We start from the raw sequence: 22,174 nt of genomic DNA on the forward strand, positions 1-22,174 counted from the left end.
CGACATAATAGTATATTTCGTAACGAGTGCAAAAAAGTGTTTTTTGGCGAGTGGGGCGCGGTTTAGGGTTAGGCGGCGTGCTGAGTTGAANGAGCTAAAAAACATTTTTTCACGAGTTACGAACAATATTTTTCATCACAATGTGGCGGAAATTGGACTTTTAGGCACGCGGAGCGTGCCGAAAAGTTCACTTTTCGTCACAGCGTGATGAAAAATACTTTTATCGCCTGGTGACATAATATACTATTCTGACCAGCGTGAAGTTTGGACCTTCATCCAACAGAAACTTTTTCGTAATCATATTTAATGCTTTAACACTTTCAACGGGGAATTTAAAATTAGCGCTTTTATCTAGTGGAGTTCCTGCGAAATTTCTTCGTTACCAGCTTGACAGATAGAATTTTAAAGCTACTGTAAGAGCTTCATTTTAACTAAAGATATATGCAAAATAACCGTCATTTTTTGATCATATGACGCGATGTCAAAATTGGTAACTAGACATGCAAAATGACGGATATTTTTTAGACCGCGTCATATGACCAAAAATGACGGCCATATGACGCACAGATTTTTCAACTAAAAATGATGGTCACAAATAATTTGGAAGCAAATTGTTGTCAAAACATCAATATAAATGCATAATGACGGTCATAACTAACTTCTAATTTGTGATGGTCATAAATAAAAAAATGTTTCATCGATAGAGTACACATGAAAAAATATATATATACATAAATATATGTCACTTATATCCGCTTATATGTGATATACTTTCCGGAACAATGCAATATCTGAGATATATGTTGGATATATCTGTACTTTATGCCATCGGATATCTCTAGCATATACCCGATATATACAAGGTGGATATATTCAAGATATAATTCCGGCAAAATTACTATATCTCACTTATAAGTTTTGGCTTATATTTTTTTCTATGCGGGGATGAAAAATTGACGTGATTTTCGTTTCTAAATACACATTAAGTTAATACGAAATGATTTCAAATAAAAAAAATTGATACAAAAAAAGGTGAAGTTGCATTTATATAGATGAAAAATGACTGTCATATTTTTTTGGCAAATAGGGAACTTGCATGAAGCTCAATTCTTTCTAATTCCTCTATGCACACATTCCTCATAACATACGAATAGCTAAACAGCGAAAATTATGGAGAAATATTGCCTAAATGTTTTACGATAATTAATTCAGTAGTGAAGCGGTAAACCGAGTTAAGTCGATTTTGACTATTAGCCAGTTTTTGCTGAATATCTCGGAATCTAAGAGAGATAGCAAAATTTTTCCCATGACTTTTTTTATAACGCTCTATTGGCTCTACAAAAAAGGTCATGACAAAAATCTTTCTATCTCTTTTAGATTCCGAGATATTCGTCAGAAACTAGCCAATAGTAAAAATCGACTTAACCCGGTTTACCGCTTCGCTACTGAATTGAAAATCTGTCGTTTTCGTGACTAATTTTTCGGTCCTGAAATCACGAAGACGGACAGGTAACGCTTCATTGGTCAAAAAAGAAGAGAGTGGGGAGCTATCGTTCATTGGCCGAGGCGCACCTCAAGTTGAGTTAGATCGGCCCGAGCCATTTTAATTGGTCCAGCACTCGACCGTCTGTGACGTCATTGGCGATTTCAAAGCGTTTAAAATTTTCAACTTTTAACAATTAACTATTAATTAATGAGCAATATTTCGATCGTTTGTGAGTGAAAAATGAATTATTCAATTTCGAAACTTGAGAGTAGAAAATTGAAAAAAATTCATGCAATTTTTCTATTGTGACGGTCATATGTAAGAGGAAAGGGAATACGACAGCCGTCATAAATGCCTCGTCATGTGACCGTCATATGACGGGTCATGTGACGCATTTGCATCTCTCTCTACTAGTTCTCCCATTCTAACGTCTGAAGTTTGGTGAGCGTGACTCAAGTCAGCTGTGCTACTGGGTAGTTCAGGACGTGACAGTTGGTGACAGTTGCAACCCACACTTCGGCACTGTTCGGCACGATGGAAATTCGGTGGTGATTGAGAGGCTAGATCGACCAAACAATAACTTAAACCTCACATTTTAGGATAGTTATCAACAGTGGACATGAAAATTAACTTAATAACCAGGTTTTCGCCATTCTTACTGAGTTTTTGATATAAAAATTTGTGTGATTATTCCATTGTTGCTCCAAAATCGTTGGTAAGTACATACGTGAGACTCTTGAGAGGGTGTAAACATCAATAACTAGAGCTCTAATCAATTTTTCATTACTTTCCCACAGATTGGTGGAGTTACAAGTGATTATACACATTATTGGGCCAGATTTTGTATTTATTAAGGGTATGCAATGTTCAAAAACACATTCCAAAGCGGATTTCTATCGATATTGTACAGCATCGGCAGCAAACCTCTTCAGATTTGGGACAAGAAAGTGCGAAACGGACATATCAAAAGAATCACTGACAACGATATCCAAAGTTTAGTGCTGGAAATACTTGGGAGCAATGTCAGCACTACTTATATCACCTGTCCAGCTGATCCCAGAAAGACACTTGGGATCAAACTGCCCTTTCTCGTTATGATTATTAAGAATCTTAAGAAGTATTTCACGTTCGAAGTTCAGGTATTGGTTGAATTTCTTTACTCTTTTTTCAATGCTCGTTTATTGAAGTTATGATGTTGTTTAGGGGAGGTTGGGGTAAAATGGACACTTTTGACTTTTTTAAAAATATGAGTGACGGGTTGATACGTTGATGAAATTTAATAATTTTTTTTTTCAATACAAAGAACAATTCTTTCCCTCTGTGATGAGCCTAAACTGAACTCTATTGACACATTTGTTTCTGAGTTATGAATAATTTTTAAAAAGTCTCAAGTGTCCATTTTACCCTACCCTCCCCTACTCAATGGAGTTATGATTAATCAGTTGTAATTAAAATAATTCAGTGTAATTCACGGATTGACTTTTTAGAAAGTGTTTATTCGCACGCTCCACGGTACATTTTACCGTGGATTCACGGTAGATTTTCACTCACATCTTGTCTGATATCTCTGCTATGAACTCTGGTTTTCAATCTGAAACCGAAGTTAAAACCGGCCTTAAAAAATTATTATTTTATTATTATATTTATTTTTAAAAAAATGCTTTTTCTATGTCTCATCCATTTTTCCAGGTAATTGACGATAAAAACGTGCGAAGAAGATTCAGAGCGAGTAACTATCAATCAACAACAAGAGTAAAACCCTTCATATGCACAATGCCAATGAGACTCGACGATGGATGGAATCAGATACAATTCAATCTCGCTGATTTCACCAGACGGGCCTATGGGACTAATTACGTCGAGACACTGAGAGTACAAATTCACGCTAATTGCAGAATTCGTAGAGTATACTTTTCGGACAGACTCTACTCCGAGGACGAGTTGCCGGCTGAGTTTAAACTTTTCTTACCGATTCAAAATAAGGCTAAATGTTAATGAGGTTCGATGTTAAAAGAATAATCAAAATACAAGTGTTTTATACTTAGGAAAATATTTGATTTTATTTATTTCCATTTATGATCCATTGAAAACATTAATTCAATCAGTTTTTATAAGTTTCTTCGTGGATTCAACTGTTGATTGAAGTTTCTTCTTCACTCTTCCGCTTTTTTTTCTTCTTTTTTATCGGTTTCTGAACGATTTTTCTCGTTAACATTTGTGTCTGACAATTTTTATCGACAGCCTTGATGGTTTTTTTCCTAAACTTGTAAAATTCAGCTAGCGTATCGAAAATTTCCTTTGGAGTTTCGTTTTGCTCGTAGTGACGATCCTGCAGGTAAATCCTCCGCACTCGAAAATTGGGGTAAATTATGATTCGGTTCAAAGAGATGTAGTCAGTGAGATAAACTTCTTTACATAAATTTCGAAGATCTATTTCCAGCATGTTCCAGCCATCATCGAGTGAGAAGGGGAGAAAAGCAGTAGTGGGGGTGATTTTTGGAATTTTCTCTCGAATTGCGTTAGTTATTAAAATGAATCTTCTTCTGAATTGCAATTTATCGGTGACCTGAATGAATGAAAGTTATTGGCGTGTTAATTAACTTCCCGAGGATAGAAACAATTTGCCCGAAAAATGTTCTTCTGATCGTTTTGGATTACATTAGTCATGAATGAGAAAATAAGCTAGACACAGCAATTACATCCCCTCAATGCATTCATTTTTAGAGGAAACGTCAAGAGACCTTCTTCACGACAGGAATCATTTCTCATGAAGAACGTCTCCTTGAAAAAATGAACGATAATTACTTCTAAAATCACTCATTAGCGGAATAATCCGGTAATTACTCAAATTAACTTCTTTTCCATTCCTAAAAATTGATGAACTTCCTCTCGAATGAAAGAAAAAAATATTTAAAAATATCCAAGTGCTTTTTTGGTTATTTTTTGTTCAATGAAATGCTTTTCTACTTTTCTAGTTGAACATCAGAGCTTTTGAGCCCCATTTGACCCTTAGTTTCCGGGCATTTTACAATAATTTTATTATTAAAATTTTGCAGTTCTGAATTTGAATCTTGATATTGAACGGTTAGAAAATATGTTCAAAATCTGAAAAAAAATCAAAGTTTACGAAATAATTAAAAAATTGTAATTTTTGAAAATGGAATCGTAACAAATTTCTCCATATTCCGAATTTTATCAGAAATGGATTTCATGCCCAAAAAAGTAAGGTTTCCGAAAGTTTAAACAATTTCAATGATTTATTAATAAACAACAAATCTCTAAAAAAATAATAATTCTGTGCAAAATGTAATTTTAATGACTCTGATTAGATTAATGATTTTTTTCAAATTTTTCTCACGCAATTTAATTGACAAATTTGATGATTAAAACGATTGAATGTGGTCTGTAGGAAACCGTAAAAGACATTTGGATGTCCTTAAGGCTCTGGGGATTTTTGGTTCATGAAATGTTTTTCTACTTTTGTAGTCAAACAGAGCTTTCATTTGAGCCCCATTTGACCCTAAGTTTCCCGACATTTTACAATGATTTGGTTATTTAAACTTTGTAGTTCTCAATTTGAATCTCTAAAATCTAAAAAAAAATATAAAGTTTATGAAATAATTAAGAAATTGTAATTTTTGAGAATTACGAGTTTTTTTGACAAATAATTTAGAAACAATCAATTTTCAACCATTCAAAAGTCAATTGGTCGGAATCATAATAAATTTATTCATATTCAGAATTTTACCAGAAATGGATTTCATGCCCAAAAAAATAAGGTTTCCGAAAGTTTAACCAATTTCAATAGTTTATCAATAAACAACAAATCTAAAAAAAAAAAATTGTGTGCAAAATGTAATTTTAATGACGCTGATTAGGTTAATGATTTTTTTCAAATTTTTCTCATGCAATTTAATTGACAAATTTGATGATTAAAACGGTTAAATCTATCGTGTGGTTTGTACCAAACAATAAAAGATACTTGGATATTCTTAATTAACCACACAAAACCATGGAGAAATGAGTATAATCAAACCTGAAATTCAATTTTCCCTTCTCGTTTAAGATTTTTTATCACAAAAACGAGAATTGGTAATTTAGTCTGGAGGAATTCATTAGAACCCGAGGGACAATGGATGCAAGTGGGAAGAGCATCCCTGGAAGTGCTTCCCTCTGTTCTTCCGATTATTTCAATAACCCGGTCGCCCTTCAACGCCTCATCCTCGACCCTTTTCACACTTCCGTCCAACGCAACATTCTTCCCCCATAGGCTCAAAGGTCTGTCAGCCACGCTACTCAATAATGACTCGAAACCCTCCACATGAAGCATCACAGAGAATTTTTCAAAAAATTTTCCTCCAATTTGATTGATTATAAATTTCTAAAAAGGTTAAAAGGTTAGTCCGATTATCTCTTGTTTCAACGATTTAAATTTCTTCAATTTAATAGGAAGTAGTATTACGTAACGAATTGATTTTTCACATCTTGTGGGTCAGAAGTACTTCGAGTAATGAGCGATTTTGGTAAAAAATAGTGAAAAAATTGGGAATTTCTTCAGCCACAAAAGCGACCTTCCAATACATTTCGGTTTCGTTTTTTCGAAGAAGCGTCCACTCCTGGCACAGACATCGAATTTTTTATAAATTCACTCAAATGCTTTCAATTTCCGTTCAATAGAAATTATTGATAGAAATGGTTGTAATAATACACATGTGTAATTTTATCCTGCGCCAGACAAGGGAGAAACAAACGATGCCTCACAATCGCTCACGCATGTGCAGGTGGTATTAATTGGTAATTATTAAGTATTGATTTTTTTTAACGAGTGGGTGGTATCCACCTCCAGCCGCAATGATTCTTTTATATCCGGGGTTTGTATTTAGAACTACAATCAACTACTACCTCCCTTCAGCCCCTTTTAATCCATCTGTCGATGTTTTTTCAATTGTTAACATTGAACAAAAAGAAAGAATTCATACACTGGAGGGATAGAGAGCATGATTTTGACGTTTTTTACAATATATTCTGTCGAGGCATTTCTGAAGGGTAGAAATTGAAAAACTGAACGGACAAATTGCTTTTAAAACAATTTGTATGCGATGAAATGAGAGAGAAGAAAACTGTAGCGAAGTGGTAAACTAGGATAACTGCAATTTTTTTGAAAATGTTTCTTTTGCCTGAATCGAAAATTCTCCAAACGTGGTTAAATTTATTAACTCTCCTGTAAAAGTGACATTTTTGCACTTATCCTAGTTTACCACTTCGCTGTAGAAAAAAAATGAACAAAAACGTGCTTCTTAAAGCATGAGTTTTCTTTCCAATTTTTTCTGTAAATGAATGGATGAACCTTTAAGGTCAGGGCGTTGAAGTAGGCCATTCCAAGAATATTCGAGCGTCTGTCTTGACTCTTCAGATTACGCCGAACAGAACGTGCAAATTGGACAATTCAATTATTTCAACTGAATAAAACTAGAAACAGAGAAAAATTATTAAAAAAACAGCAATTGTACATCTTTCCACTGTTGTTTTTTAATTACCTAAATTTGAAAATTTTGGATTGAAAAGATGTCTATTCCACTTTCATTCTGAACAAGAAACACCGACGTTTTTGATGCTTTGCAGCATTTTCTCAGTAGTAGACGAAGAAAAATAACGAAATTCATAGGAGCCATTTTTTCTTTCTAATGAAGAAGATAAAAATTTTTCAATGTCTTTCAATTCTCCCTGTTAATAATAACTCCTCCAATAATTCTCCGACAGTTGCAAGTCGAAATAGAAAATTCCTGAAGTATTCAATCATCCATTTTTATCCTCACACTGTGCAACTCTAGAATAGAATTAATTGATTATTTCACGTTGTTTAATTCGGTCAACTCAGAGGAACGTCATGCTGATTCTCATTTTAAAATCTGTAACCAAATCAGACTCGTTCACCACCCTTTCCACTTTATTTGTTGTTTATATTAAAAACATTACGTTATCCTTATTAAAGTGAAGATAATATATTTTCGAAATTAAATGACTCAGTTATTGAAATTAAGGATATCCAAGTGTTTTTCTACTTTTGTAGTCGAACATCAGAGATTTCATTTGAGTCACATTTGACCCTAAGTTTCCGGACATTTTACAATGATTCTATTATTTAAACTTCGCAGGTCTGAATTTGAATCTCGATACTGAATCGTTAGAAAACATTTTTTAAATCTGAAAAAAAATTGGAAAGTTTGCTTTTGGAGGAAGATTGGTGAAATAATTGAAAAGTTGCGATTTTTGAAAATTACAAGCATTTTCTATAAATAATTTATGAACAATCAATTGGCCACTATACAAATAATTTGTTCGGAGTCTAACAAATTTATTCATATTCAGAATTTGACCAAAGATCGATTTTATGGCTAAAAAAATCAGGTTTCGGAAAATTTAAACAATTTCAATTATTTATTTATAAACAACGAATTTTTAAAAAATGAATAATTCTGTGCAAGTTGTAATTTTAATGACATTGAATATTCATGATTTTTTTTCAAATTTTTCTCACGCAATTCAATTAACAAATTTGATTATTGAAAATGGATGCCAAGTACTTTGGCTATTTTTTCTCCAGTGAAAAGCTTTTCTACTTTTGCAGTCGAACATCAGCCCTTTCATTTGAGCTCCATTTGACCCTAAGTTTCCAGACATTTTCCAATTATTTCATTATATAAACTTTCCAGGTCTGAATTAGAATCTCGATGTTAAACCGTTAGAAAACCTCTTAAAAATCTAAAAAAAAAAAATAGAAAATTGACTGTCGGAAGAAGATTGATGAAATAATTTAAAAATTGCAAATTTTGAACATGACGAGGCGTTTCTACACATAATTTACAACAATCGATTTTTCGCCATAAAAATCATTCATTAGGAATCGTACCAAATTTATTCAGATTCAGAATTTCACCAGAAATCGAATTCACGCCTAAAAAAATGAGGTTTCTGAAAGTTTAAACAATTTTAACTATTTATTTATAAACAACGAACGTTAAAAAAAAATATTCAGTACAAAATGTAACTTCAATGACGCTGAACATTCATGATTTTTTCAAATTTTTCTCAAGCAATTTAATTTAATTGCGATTTAAATTTTAATTAACCCTCTTCCCCAGAATTCCCTTAAGAATCCCGGAACGGTTTCCCAAAAACAAAAACATTAAATCTCTATTTACAATGATGTCATTTCCCAGACTATCGGATTAAAATGGCGTCTCAATGACATGATGAATGCCTCACAAATCCTGGATTCTTCTTATACTCAGATATTTTCTTCCCACCGCCCCTAAGCGATCCCCCTGCAAGCTCAAAAATCCTCAGAACCCCAAAAATTCCCCAACAATATAAATTCCTTAAACCGAATAAACATTTGTCGATGTAAAAGCATTAATATCCACCATCTCCGAAATTAAAATCCCTGTAATATACGTTTGTAGAAACCAACGGGGTTTGCGCGTTACGCTGCGGGTAAAGCTATTCGTTTCCCCAACACACAAACCCGTCCAGAGCGCAAGATCACCTCTCGTTACACACTGATATAAACCTAAATACACACATACAAAAGTTGGGTACCTTTTTCAAATCGACGAATGCTATTATATATTTTGTATTGAGCACTCGTTTCGGGGGAGAGGGAGAGAGAGAGAGAGAGAGACGCCGACGCCCGGCGCCGACGTACTTTTTAAAGCGACGAGAACCGCGTTCAGAGTAATCTCACCAATCCCAGTGGCCATAAGGCATTACAACGTACCTTAAAAAAAATACCGAATAATTCTGTTAGATGAACTCCCTTAAATTGTGCTCAACACGGACGAGTGCACGTCTAGACTCAAATAAATCTAAAAAATCTTCCTTCAAAATTATTCATTAATCATTCACGTTGGGTCGTAACATCAATAAGTCTCGCATTTATTCTGTGTTTATCTCTTTCGAGGAAGGAAGAGGAACTGAGAAGTAAAGATAACATGGAAATGCGTGAAATCAATGGGGTCGATGACACAAGCGGTGGTAAATCGCGTGCGATCGACGCTACGATTGATTGAAGAATCGATTTTATTGATCATTTCGTCGCCATGAAAATCCAGTGATTTTTATTTTCTCACCAATTTTCGGCGTCTTTGGGGATAAAGATTGATGAGATGGACACAAATAGAAAGAATGATGATGAATTGTGTAGAGTCTGTGCGAGTGCAGTGGGGAAGGAAGAGAGCATGCAGATTTTTGAAGAGGAGGGGAGGAGAAATTACTTACAGACGAAAATGAGGAAATATTTGTATGTATTGGTGAGTATGTACAAATTAGAAGTTGGAACCAGTTATGTGAAACGTGAATACCAGAGTAATTTTCGATATTTAAAAAATTTGCGACACATTTAAACGGATTATTTTGCGAATATCTTTAGTAGATTGTGGAGCCTTTTAGAAGAATTTCTTACGATGATTTCAACTTAGGTCTAAAGATATTTTAATAATCAAGAAATTGTGCAGTTGCTGCTCTTCTTCATTATTTTGAAACTGAATTTCTTGCTGGAACATATTGTGCAAAATGCGCAAAGTTCACTAAAGTTATAAAAAATCATCCACATTGTTTTTTTTAATAAACCTGTTCATTCTGAGAGTCACTAGATTTTTGGACAGTTTTTTCCCATGTTAATTCCCCTAGGAGTTTCAGACACTTTTACGGAATTTGCATATCAATCTTAATTTTTGAGGGCTCCAATCTATATTATCTTAAATGTCAATATTTATCAGAGTTTTTGATCATTTTTCCGAAGATTTTTCAGTTCGATACACGAAATGAATATTTCCCTTGGATTTCTAGAATGAAAAGGTATATTCCAATGGTCCTTCCGGTAATAAACTGACCTAATGGAACAATCAAATTCACATTCGATTTGAATTTTTAGAAGATGTCGCGGAATTTCATGAAGATTTCTGAATGCACATGACGATCTTTTTGATTTGGAAATAATTCAATGGTCCTCCCGGTAATAAACTGACCTAACGGAACAATCAAATTCACTTTCGATTTGAATTTTTTGAAAATGTCGCGGAATTCCATGAAGATTTCTGAATGCACATAACGATCTTTTTGATTTGGAAATAGTTCAATGGTCCTTCCGGTAATAAACTGACCTAACGGAACAATCAAATTCACATTCGATTTGAATTTTTAGAAAATGTTGCGGAATTTCATGAAGATTTCTGAATGCACATGACGATCTTTTTGATTTGGAAATAATTCAATGGTCCTCCCGGTAATAAACTGACCTAACGGAACAATCAAATTCACTTTCGATTTGAATTTTTTGAAAATGTCGCGGAATTCCATGAAGATTTCTGAATGCACATAACGATCTTTTTGATTTGGAAATAATTCAATGGTCCTTCCGGTAATAAACTGACCTAACGGAACAATCAAATTCACTTTCGATTTGAATTTTTTGAAAATGTCGCGGAATTTCATGAAGATTTCTGAATGCACATAACGATCTTTTTTATTTGGAAATATTCAATCAGGTGTAATAGTTTCATGGCTTCACAACCACACTGAGATTTTTTTTTCTCGAGAAGTACGTCTTTACTTGAATGAGAAACCCATGGCTCGAAAATAGAAAAGAAAATATCTCACTCTGAGAAAATAAGCCTTTCGTCAAGAGATTCTGTACTTGTCTGAAAGATGAGACAATTTATTCACAACAAGAATGCGACCAAATGATTTTTGCATTAAAAAATTTTGGATTTTGGACTTAAAAACGACTGGGCAAATTGATGCAACTAGACTTGATTAGAGAAATCTATTTTTTGTCATAAAAAATTAGCCTCGTCTTTGGGACAAATACAAAATCTTTTGACGAAAGTTTTATCTTTCTCAGTGTAAGATATTTTCATGACATGAAGATCTTCTTGATTTGGAGATATTCAATGAGGTGTGATAGTTTCGTGACTCCACAACCACACGGAGAAATTTTTTTTTTCAGGAGTTCGTCTTTACTTGAATAAAAACTTATGGCTCGAAAATAGAAAAGAAAATATCTCGCACTAAGAAAATAAACCTTTCGTCAAAAGATTTTGTACTTGTCTGAAAGATGAGAGATAATTTATTCACAACAAGAATGTGACCAAATGGTTTTTGCAAAAACGACTAAGTTTAAAAACGACTGAGCAAATTGATTCAATTAGACTTCACTTAAAAAATCCCTTTCTTATCATAGAAAAATTATCTTCGTCTCTGGGACAAGTACAAAATCTCTTGACAAAAGTTTTATCTTTCTCAGTTAAGATCAAGATCAAGATACTTCTTTCCCGTCAATTCCCCAGCCATGAATTTCTTAATAAAAGTTTAGCTTCATCATAAAACTTTTTTTTCTCAGTGCAATCTGAAAATCTTGGAATCAATAGGTCATATGTGATCCATCGTAAATACACTGAGAAAAAAATTTTCTAACATCTGAAACATATTTTCTTGAGACAAGTAAATTTTCTTCAATTGCTTGATTCTCTCAGGCATCTCAACTCACATGACCCGATAAAGGCCTCATGCTTTGAAATATTCTTGTACTCAAGTATGATTTTGTCGCAAATGAACTTACTTAAATCGCGTAGAAAAATCGTCAATCTTCTAGTCTTTATTGTTTTCGTGATTTTTTCGTTATGCACTTCCAATATTGCAATATGTAAAATATTCATGACGCAACGCGGAACGATAGTGATGAATGAAAATTAATTCGCGTTCCGTGAAGTGCCCACATTCTGAGATTTAAGCCATTGAAAATAATTTACTTCTCTCAAGAAAATATGTTTCAGATATTAGAATTTTGAGTTCTCAGTGTACTCTATAGAACCCTTTAGACCTAAATCTTCAGTCATTTAATTATTTCCATTAACAGCGGGTCGACCATTTTGTCCTCCGAGAGCCAAAGTGTGAAAAAATTAGCATTTTATCGATTTAGCGACTATGAGCGTTGTATACCGTGTTACCTCTTTCCTCTTTTTTCTTTCTCGTCACCTCTCTCGTTCCGCGCTACACTACTGTTGTAATATAACTATCGATGTCTATAAATATAATTGTTCCGTGCATCGGTATTGGTAGCGGAGTAGGGGATGCAAAAGCGTCAGCGAAATATCCTGGGAATTGGTGACGTTCGACGGAAAATCGACCGCACATAACAATTATTATCATAATGGCGGAGAAGCTTCGAGTGAAGTGGATTTCCACCGGCTTTGAACTGAAGTTTAATAATTTGTTATTCTAATCTCCAGGTGTCCAGGGAGGACAGGCTACCGAAGATTGTGTGCGGAACTTGCGTTAGACGACTCGATGGAATCCATCGGTTCGCCACCATGGCACACAGGGCACAGGAGAGACTCAAATCGCAATTTTACGGAACTTCCGGTGATGATGACGTCAAACGGGACGATCAGAATTTCTTTGAGGAGAGTGAGAAGAGTTACAGGGGACTTTTGAGAACAATATTGATGAACAAAGTGAGTTGATTTGAAGGGAGCTTCTGGAGGGGCTATTCACAGGCGAATTGGGTGACACCGCGATTACAAAATGTAATCGATTACCCAGGACTATGGGACTGATTACCATTGCCTATGCGATAACCGTGATTACCAAGAGCACAGAATGTAATTACATAATTACAAATGATTTCGTCGATTACATTCTGTGATTATCAAACATCTGTAATCATTGAGATCACAAAAAATGGCCTCTTATTAAATATGAATTGATGGAATAATCAATTATTAGAACCTGCAAAGAAATGAGGAAGGAGGGGCGGGAATTATAACAGAGGAATGCAGTCTCCATCACTTCATCTAAAAATTTGGGCATTTATAAGTGCTATCAGCAAAATAAATTTACTGAATATCTACAATTGATGGAGAATGAAACTTACCAGCAGATAATTCAGAGATAATTCAGTCGTTGGTTCTCCAGAATAAAAAGAAATTTTAACTCTGTTGAATCAATTTTCTACGGACAAATGCTCTGTGCAAAACGCATTGGCTATGCAAGGTCTAAACCATAAACATCTGGGATTCCAAGAAAAATTGATCCAGGGATCTCTGAGACTTGCTGTTGGTAGAAATGACGCGCGCGAAAATTCAAAAACAAAATTCACGGTCTCACTAGAAGCAACTACGAAAGATTACACTGATTGCAAATGATTACAGTGATTACAAATGATTACCACTGGATTACCAAAACTTGATTACAAATATGGTAATCATGTGATTGCAATGATTACATTGATTTCACTGAGATTACAATTGATTACATCAGCGAGGGACACCACGATTTCGCCTGTGAATAGACCCTCGGAGGTTCTAATGAAGTTGTGACGATCGTCACTCGAGTGGAGGAAACCGAAGGGAACGAAATTATTGACCAAGATCTTTGAAAAGGGCAGGTACACAGTGAGATGAAACTTCCGAGTTGAGGAAAGAAATCCCATCTTATATGAGTTGACTGAATTGTTGACGGTCGACTCAGGTGGAAGGGTTCAGCTTGACAGAGAAATAAGTTTCTAGCTTCAAGTAAAAATTCTTTGTTAATCAAAGTATATCACCTGACATGTTGACTCAATTAATAATTTAAAGAAATCAAATCGTCGTCGTAAAGCCGAAGGGGCATTACCCCCTAAGGGGCGTAAGTGGTGTCTACGCGGAGAGAAATATTCAATAAAAATTACGTATCTTTTCCGTAATTCCGGAGTGAAATGTGGTTGTAGGAAATTTTACGGAACTGTCACGGAATTTTTTCAGAGCGTTCCGAAATTTTTGAATCTCCTGTGAAAAATTACGATACCGTCACTTAAATTTCCTGAGTCGATTCCGTGATCGGGGAGCGAATTGTGAGTTCCGTAATTTTTACTGAACATTTCTCTCCGTGTATAAGCGCGACTATGATGTCCCTTTGGCTAGACAGCTATTACAGTAGTAAATTTTGCAAACCACAATATTTGTTAATTGAACATTGTTTCTTCACAATTATTTGTCTCATGTGAACTCAATTATTCAAAAACGCAAATATGTGTACCGACCGATGAAGTATATAAGCGGCCGTAATCATTGAATATGTTGTGCTAATGGAACTTTTCGCCCAATTCATTATTTATTCGTCTACATTGAGCCCAATCAATTTAATTAATTAATTCATTGAATTTTCCAAATTAATGCAGTTCAATTCACTCAAATGTGTATGTCCACTAATTATTTGCATTCTTGTAATTAACAGGACGGAGCAGATATTACAGAATCCCCAAACTCACCAGACTCTTCAGTCGTCCCTTTGCGTTTACCGGACACTGAGGGGACTCCCTCAACCACTGAAGAAATGGAAGTCAAGGTTGACCCCATGATATTTCTTCAGTGTGGTCTGGAGTGCTCAGCATCACCAGATGTTTCTGATGAAGACTCGGATTACGATAAGAAACCACTCCACATAAAGTTTGTATTTAATTTACGAACGCTGATTTGCTCATTATTTTGTTTATATCATGGGATCTTCATTATACACGGAGAGAAATATTCAATAAAAATTACCAGAAAAAAGACGTAAAAATTACGTTTCGAAACGTAATCTGGGAGCGAAGTAAAATTCAATAAAAAGTGTCAATCGTCACGTAAATTCTACGATCTGTTCCGTAAAAATTACTCATCCGTCCGACGCCTCACGGCTAGCCATGAGTCACCGCGAGGGGGAGATTTTAACAAAACGTTCCGTAATTTTTCCGGAACTTTTCGTAAAAATTCTTAAACATCCAAGAATTTTCATGTTCTGAGGCATAATCAGTCTTGAAGTTTCTGTTAGATTTTACAACTTCCAGAAAAATTACGTGACTTTTTCGTATTTTTTCGGTGACAAACCCGAGAATTTACTGAACATTTCAGATTGATTCTCTTATATTCCTATAGAAATTCACTGAAAACGATTCTCGCTTGCGGATGACGTGAAATGTTCCGTAATTTTTCTTGAATATTTCTCTCCGCGTAGGGTGAACATGCCAATTGCTGGACGGTTAAGGGAAATTCGAGTTTCGTGGTAGGATCTAAAATAAAAGAATCACCTAAATGGGGCTATAATGGGTTCCATACCTTCAAGGATGTTTTAATTAGCAGAATAGTATTTTTCTGGGCTGCTGCGATGGGGTTTTTTACTCGCGTGGCGTTGGCGTCCGAGCCGAAGGCGAGGACTGGCCAACTACACGAGGAAAAAAATCCCATCGCAGCAGCCCGGGCCAAGATTTTTTTGTAGTGATTTTCAAGTTTTCGAGTTCGGGAAGTATGCAATACCAATTCCCAGACGAGAAATCGTGAGCAGTACAGAAAAAAAATTATTTGAAGTGAAAATAACAAAAAGAATAATTCAATTAAGAAATGGTTGAATGCAGCCGAAACCCCTAATTTCTCTGGATGACTGGCCCATAAATTTTTTTTCTTTATTAAATGTTAACCAATAGAAAAAATAGTTAATCACATGATTATACACGAGTAGTATAACTGAAAGTTGAAATAATCAGTACAATTTTCATTTTATTTATGGAATATGCAATGCAAGTTGAAATTGTCCAGAAACTACCCCCCGTCCAGAAATTGCCCGGTTTACCCTGCACTGAGAGAAAAAATTATTTTCAACAAAGACGATTTCCTTGATGCAAGAAAATATTCTCGTGTGGATTTCTAAAATCGTGAGTTTGGGAGGAGAATCCTGAGGAAATACAGAGTTATTATTTAATTATTTATTCTTTTTGCTATGAATAATGTGTGGACGTGCGGGTGAAAAGAGCCCGCTTTGTCGATATGGAATTACATATCTCCGATAATATTGATTTCATTCCGCACGTTTCAAACTCAAAAAGACCTCGATAGCGTAGAAAATTATTTCGTTAGAGAAGATCAAAGGAATAATTTAATATTGGTTTAAGTGCAAGTTGTGGAGAGAAAAGCGAAAATATCTCGGAAACTACACTGAGAGAAAAACGACTAAGTTCTCCAACAAGTCTTACTTGTGCCAAGAAAATAGTTTTTTGAAAATTATCAAAAAATGATTTTTTGTGCCAAACATGCAGAGAGTACGCCGGACTGAAAAATTTTTGTTACAAAAATAGCTTTAGTAGTTAAAAAAAAATTGCATTCTCTGTACACGTAAGAAATGTCATTTTTATCATTACTCTTTCATTATTCGATACTCCCATACGTATTTTGCTCCCGAAAGATCTTTGTTTTATACGAAACAAGGGATAGTATTTTTTCGTTTCGGCGGTCTAATAATCACAGACCAGAAATGAACGCTTAAATGAAACAATAATAATGATATGACAGCAATCTTGTAACTTAGGAATAAAATATTTGCTGATAAATTTTCCTCTATATGAGATATTTTCATCCTGAAAAGGCACCGTTTGGTGTGAATTATCCGCCTCTTGAGCCAAATATTTCGTTGCTGTCAAAAGGAGAACAATTATTCATGTTGAAGACTTTCAAATTCAAACCAAATAAATTATTTTTTGGCAATTTTCAACTAGAGATATTGTTGACCCAAACAAGACTTGTTTGACAACGTTTGTTTTTCTCTCAGCGTAGATGCGACAAAGTGGGCTTTTCTCATATGGACGTACACATGTAATAAGGAATCTTTTTTGTAGAGAACTCCTGAAACTAAGAAAGATTTCTCTCATTAGTTTTAAAGCTATAGACAAAATAATCTGCATCCGATTGATCGAATAATGTCTAAAATGAATTATTCCATTGTATATTCATTGATATTCCCCAGAGATTCGTGTGAAGATGCAGAAATACGTCATAGAATAAACGGGGGCAATTCAGTAAGATCTCAAGAGGACCAAGAACCATCGAACGACTCGAACCAGAAGACTTACGACTGCACAATCTGCTCTAGAACATTTTCCTCTCAACTTATCCTTCAAAATCATCTTTGGTCGCATATACCAAGGGCTAATCGTGATTACCAATATGATAAATCACTCCAAGAGAGTATTACGAAGGACATTCACTCTAACAACGGTGTTCTAGTCCCCAATAATGATTCTGATAATTCCAGTGGATTTGGGGGCAATTCTAGTTTCGTCTGTCCAATTTGTAATAAAAGGATATCAACGAAAGGGAATCTGAAGGTGCACTTGGAAACACATAGGCCTAAAGGAAAATATGGATGTGATATTTGTGGGAGAATGTAAGTATCAGGTTTATAATTATATATAATAAAATCAAACTAAAAAAGAAAATAGTAGGGAAGGGTAGGGCAAAACGGATCAGGCGGGCAAAACAGACTACTGACAGAAAATTGATAATTTTGGTTTTTGCTTCCGAATGGAACTAATTCGAAGTCATTTATGGTTTGAGATGATTAGAAAATCTGATCAAATTGCGGTTCAACGACACTTGTTGTCTATAAAACCCCTGTGACGGTTATGATTCAAGAAACTCACTTTTAATTCAACACATTCAGTGTTTCTGATTTGAAGGAAAGAAAAAAAAACAAAAATTACCAATTTTCTGTCAATGGTCCGTTTTGCCCTAGCGGCCCGTTTTGCCCTACCCTCCCCTATTTTCATGACACGGTGCGTAAATCGTCGTTTTAGGGAACTTCGTGCGCGTCAAATGCCGTTTACACTGAGAAAAAAAAATATTTTTGCCAAATATCCATTTACTTGAGAGAAGCATTTATTTTTTCACAGTCGTATTTTTTCAATCGAGTCATACCCAGGCGAGCCTGATTGGGTTTCAATTATAACAATCATATTGCTCTAGAGGATGACTATGCTGCACATGACCTTGGATAAACTCCTCTAATGATTATTTATTTTTTCGAAATTTCTAATTTTCTAGAGGAAAGAATATCGACTAATTTGTCAATGTCGATAAGTGTTGAAGAAGTTCACTCAAGATCATAACTAACATGATCATCCTCTAGAGCAATATAATTGACGTAATCGAAACCTAATGAGGATTGCCTGGAAATAACTTAACTGGAGAAATATTGAAACAATGAATACTTCTCTCAAGTAAATAGATATTTGGCAAAAGTAATTTTTTTTCTCAGTGTACAGACATTGCGAAAACAAATTATGTTTGTCACTCGGCCGAAAACAAGTTTTCTGACTCGTGTGATGGTATTCCTCGGTTTCGCATCGGTCTGCAACCTTCACACTCTTCAGAATAGTGTATTTCGATCCCATTGAGACGGAATTTCCACGAGTGTAAAGTTGGCGGCCCGAGGCGCTGCCAATCACACGAGCTGAAAATTCCCGTCTCAGATGTGTCGAACAATAGTTTTCGACGGTGGTGTTACGTTCAGCGATTGGCCGAACTGTGCCTTTTTTGTTTATAAGTATACGGAAAGACTTTTCGGCACGAGGTGAATGTAGCAGCAGTGTCGAAAAAGTTTTTTCGGCCTTGTGACGAAAATAACGATTCCGGTGTTCTGACGAAAATATGACAGATTCTCCCAATTATCGGCTTGGTATTTCGGGTCAAGTTTTGTATTCGACTGCAAGTTTGATTCTTTGTTATCCATGTTTAGGAGAGATTTGTCCTAAATTTTTAGCCTCGTAAGTTTATTAGTAGGGGAAAAACCTTGAGGTGAATTTTTTCCACCTTTTTTGTTCAATTAAATCTGACAGCTACAGTGTTAATTTTACAAAAAAATGTTATACGTATTTTTCTCCGCAAAAATTGTAAATTTTCAGAAAAAAAATTGTTTATATCAGTTCTTGACCCATAAAAACGACTTTCTCGTTGAAAATATGCGTTAATTTGTTCTTCCACTGCGTCGATTAAAAAATAAACTATTCACCTAAATTTTCAAATTGGGAGTCTTGATAGAAGAATAGTATATTTCGTTACGAGTGCGGAAAAGTGTTTTCGCACTCGAGAAATGTACTATACTCGCCTTCGACTCGCGCTATAAACCTCCCACGAGCCAAAAAACACTTTTCCCACGAGTATCGAACAATATTTTTCATCACAATGTGTGGAAAAGGGGCGTTTTAGGCACACGAAGCGTGCCTAAAAAGTTACTTTTTCGCACAGCGTGATGAAAAAATATTGTTTATCACTGATCAAAAAATGCTATTGGCAAGTATCAGCGAAGGGAAGTAGTTTAGAAAAGAATGTCAAGGGGTCATTTTAAATTTTCTCTGCGTCAATATTAGTCGGCAAACGATTGGCAAAATTTTCGAAACAGTTTCCCAGTGAACGCGCTACGACTGTCTATCGAATTTTGCGGTACATGTTAACTTATTCACGATTTGAACTTCACAGATTCAAAACTCAATCGAATTTATTCCGTCACAAAGAATACCACGGCGGAATTCAGTTCCCCTGCAGTGTCTGCGGCCGGGTTTACCCGACAAATTCAACTCTACGTGCCCACAGCATTACCCACTCGGATCTCAGACCCCATGCCTGTCCCCTCTGTGATAAAACCTTCAAACGTAATCAAGACTTGAAGTTCCATATTAATCAACACACAGGAGCTCGACCATATCAATGCCCCTACTGTCCAAAGGCATTCGCCAGCTCCGGGAATTGCTTTTCGCATCGAAAAAGAATGCATCCACGTGAAGTTCATCGTGATAGACAACGAGCAGCAGATCTAATGAGATGAATGCCAATAAAAAACAACTAGAGAATGATGAAGAAGTAGTTTTCATGGCTTTCACAAGTCCAAAGGTGATATCGAAGTATTTTTAGGTCATAAAATAGTTGAAATATGAATTTAAGCGAAGAACGTATATTTTTAGAAAACTAGAATACCTAAGGATTAATCCAGGCAGAGAAATCGATGGATGTGTAATGCAATTGAAACCTTTTCTTTATCCCTGTGACAATAATAGCCACAATGAATCATATCAGGCAATTTTTCTTTGCATTCTGAGTTCAGATAAAAACTTTGACTCCTCCGATTACTGTTTAAAGTAGAATTTTACATGAGTAATGAAATAAGCCAAATTGGATGAACAATGTTTACTAATTACATAATCATGCGGAATATGAGCTCCGAATATCGAGGATAATTTAGCAATCAAATCTTACAGCAAGGTTTCACGAACGATTTTGGAAGATTTCAAATTGATTATTTTGCGAATATCTCAAGAACTAATTATCGTAGAGAAAAAGACGGGATACCTCTTTTCATAGTACACGGAGATAAAAACAGGAGAGTTCTCAAACAAGTCTTACTTGTGCCAAATAAATCGTTTGTTAAAAACGATAAAAAGAGTTCTTTGTGGCAAACATGCGAGGCGTGCACCGAGATTGAAAATTTCTGTAGCAAAAATAGATTTAGTCTTTTCAAAAAAAGTTTAGTGCTACTTTCTCGTTATTTCTAGAACTACTTTCTCGTTCTTCAATACGTTATTCATACGTATTTTGCTCCTGGCAAATACTCATTTTATATGCCTAGGGGGCTACGCCTCTTGCTATATAGGACACCCTGACCCTTATTCTGACCCTTATTAGAACCCTCGTGAGCCTTATTTTGACCCTTGTGACCTCTAGTTTTTGAACTCTTGGTTTTTGACGTGGATACGTCTATGGTTTCAATATCGGGGGTCATTTTGAGAAACGATTCTTATGTGCAGCACCATCTATCGTAATTCTAGAAAATTCTAAACATTTCGAGATAATTTGAGCAGTTTCTTGAAATTTCGAAAATATTCAAGGAGTTTCGAGAAATTTCGAGGAAGTTCAGGGAGTTTCTAGAAAATTCGAGAAAATTCAAAGAAAGAACATTACTACAAACAAGAAAGAACATTAGTATTTCTGGACTTTCTAGGAAATTCGAGAAAGACACGCACAAAAAAATTCAATAGAAAAAGTAAACAGAATTCGATTCTTCTATATAACATATTTTTTTCATATATTTTCTATAGAATATACTCGACTCAAATTTTCTAAGTTTTTTTCACTCTATTTTTCTTTTCTTCTCATCAAGAAAATCAAACGAAAAAACTTTGAGCCGAGGAAATTCTACAGAAAATATTTCAACAGAGTAAGTTATATAGGAAATTGAATTCTATTGACTCTTTCTACTGAATATTTTCTATTGAACATTTCAATAGAATCGGCCAAAAACTAATAGAACAGTTCAATAGAAATTCAATAGAATTTTCTAACGAATTCGATAGGTTTTTCTATATTTTTTCGTCCGTGGAAGGAAAGACCATGGACGTATCCACATACAATTACAGCTGTATCGAAGATACAGCCGCCTGAAATTTTTTGAATTCTTCATTTCTGACCCTTAATTTTGGAGTCTTAATTTCAAGTATCAAATTTTCATCACCAGAAGTCGATTTGGATTAGATTCGGATGACCTTCATTCTGGCCCTTGTGACCCTTAATCTGACCTCGTTCTTCCTAATTAGACTGACGAAACGAGGGATAGTATTGTGTAGTTTCGGCTATTCAATTATCACAGACAAAAAATGAATTCTCAAATTAAATAATAATAATGATATGACAGCAATCTTGTAACTTAGGGACAAAATATTTCTTGATAAACATTCTTCTATAAGATATTTGAATCCTGAAAAGACATCGTCTTGTATGAATTATCTGCCTCTTGAGCCAAATATTTCGTTGTTATTGACAGCAGAGCAATTATTCATGTTTGCGACTTTCAAAT

At 35.0% G+C, this 22,174-nt stretch overlaps 3 protein-coding genes across 3 annotated transcripts; 2 read left to right on the plus strand and 1 right to left on the minus strand.

Annotated features, from left to right (window-relative positions):
* Window positions 1–1,965: 1,965 nt before the first annotated feature.
* LOC107047749 (cilia- and flagella-associated protein 20) lies at window positions 1,966–3,521 on the plus strand. Its single transcript, XM_015270576.1, has 3 exons — window positions 1,966–2,201; window positions 2,284–2,625; window positions 3,176–3,521. The coding sequence occupies exons 2-3, from the start codon at window positions 2,350–2,352 to the stop codon at window positions 3,479–3,481; spliced, it is 582 nt and encodes a 193-aa protein (XP_015126062.1). The 5' UTR covers window positions 1,966–2,201; window positions 2,284–2,349; the 3' UTR covers window positions 3,482–3,521.
* A 74-nt stretch (window positions 3,522–3,595) lies between these two features.
* Window positions 3,596–6,248, minus strand: LOC107047763 (cilia- and flagella-associated protein 20). The gene is made up of 3 exons (XM_015270595.1): window positions 5,954–6,248; window positions 5,523–5,867; window positions 3,596–4,052 (listed from the first exon to the last, which is right to left on the minus strand). The coding sequence occupies exons 2-3, from the start codon at window positions 5,814–5,816 to the stop codon at window positions 3,615–3,617; spliced, it is 732 nt and encodes a 243-aa protein (XP_015126081.1). The 5' UTR covers window positions 5,817–5,867; window positions 5,954–6,248; the 3' UTR covers window positions 3,596–3,614.
* A 2,908-nt stretch (window positions 6,249–9,156) lies between these two features.
* LOC107047745 (zinc finger protein 625) lies at window positions 9,157–21,366 on the plus strand. Its single transcript, XM_015270572.2, has 5 exons — window positions 9,157–9,795; window positions 12,775–12,999; window positions 14,759–14,970; window positions 17,297–17,716; window positions 19,807–21,366. The coding sequence occupies exons 1-5, from the start codon at window positions 9,652–9,654 to the stop codon at window positions 20,150–20,152; spliced, it is 1,347 nt and encodes a 448-aa protein (XP_015126058.1). The 5' UTR covers window positions 9,157–9,651; the 3' UTR covers window positions 20,153–21,366.
* The last annotated feature ends 808 nt before the right edge of the window (window positions 21,367–22,174 follow it).

Source organism: Diachasma alloeum, unplaced genomic scaffold (assembly GCF_001412515.2).
Source record: "Diachasma alloeum isolate Michigan unplaced genomic scaffold, Dall2.0 Dall_scaffold_78908, whole genome shotgun sequence".
Classification (NCBI taxonomy): Eukaryota; Metazoa; Arthropoda; class Insecta; order Hymenoptera; family Braconidae; genus Diachasma; species Diachasma alloeum.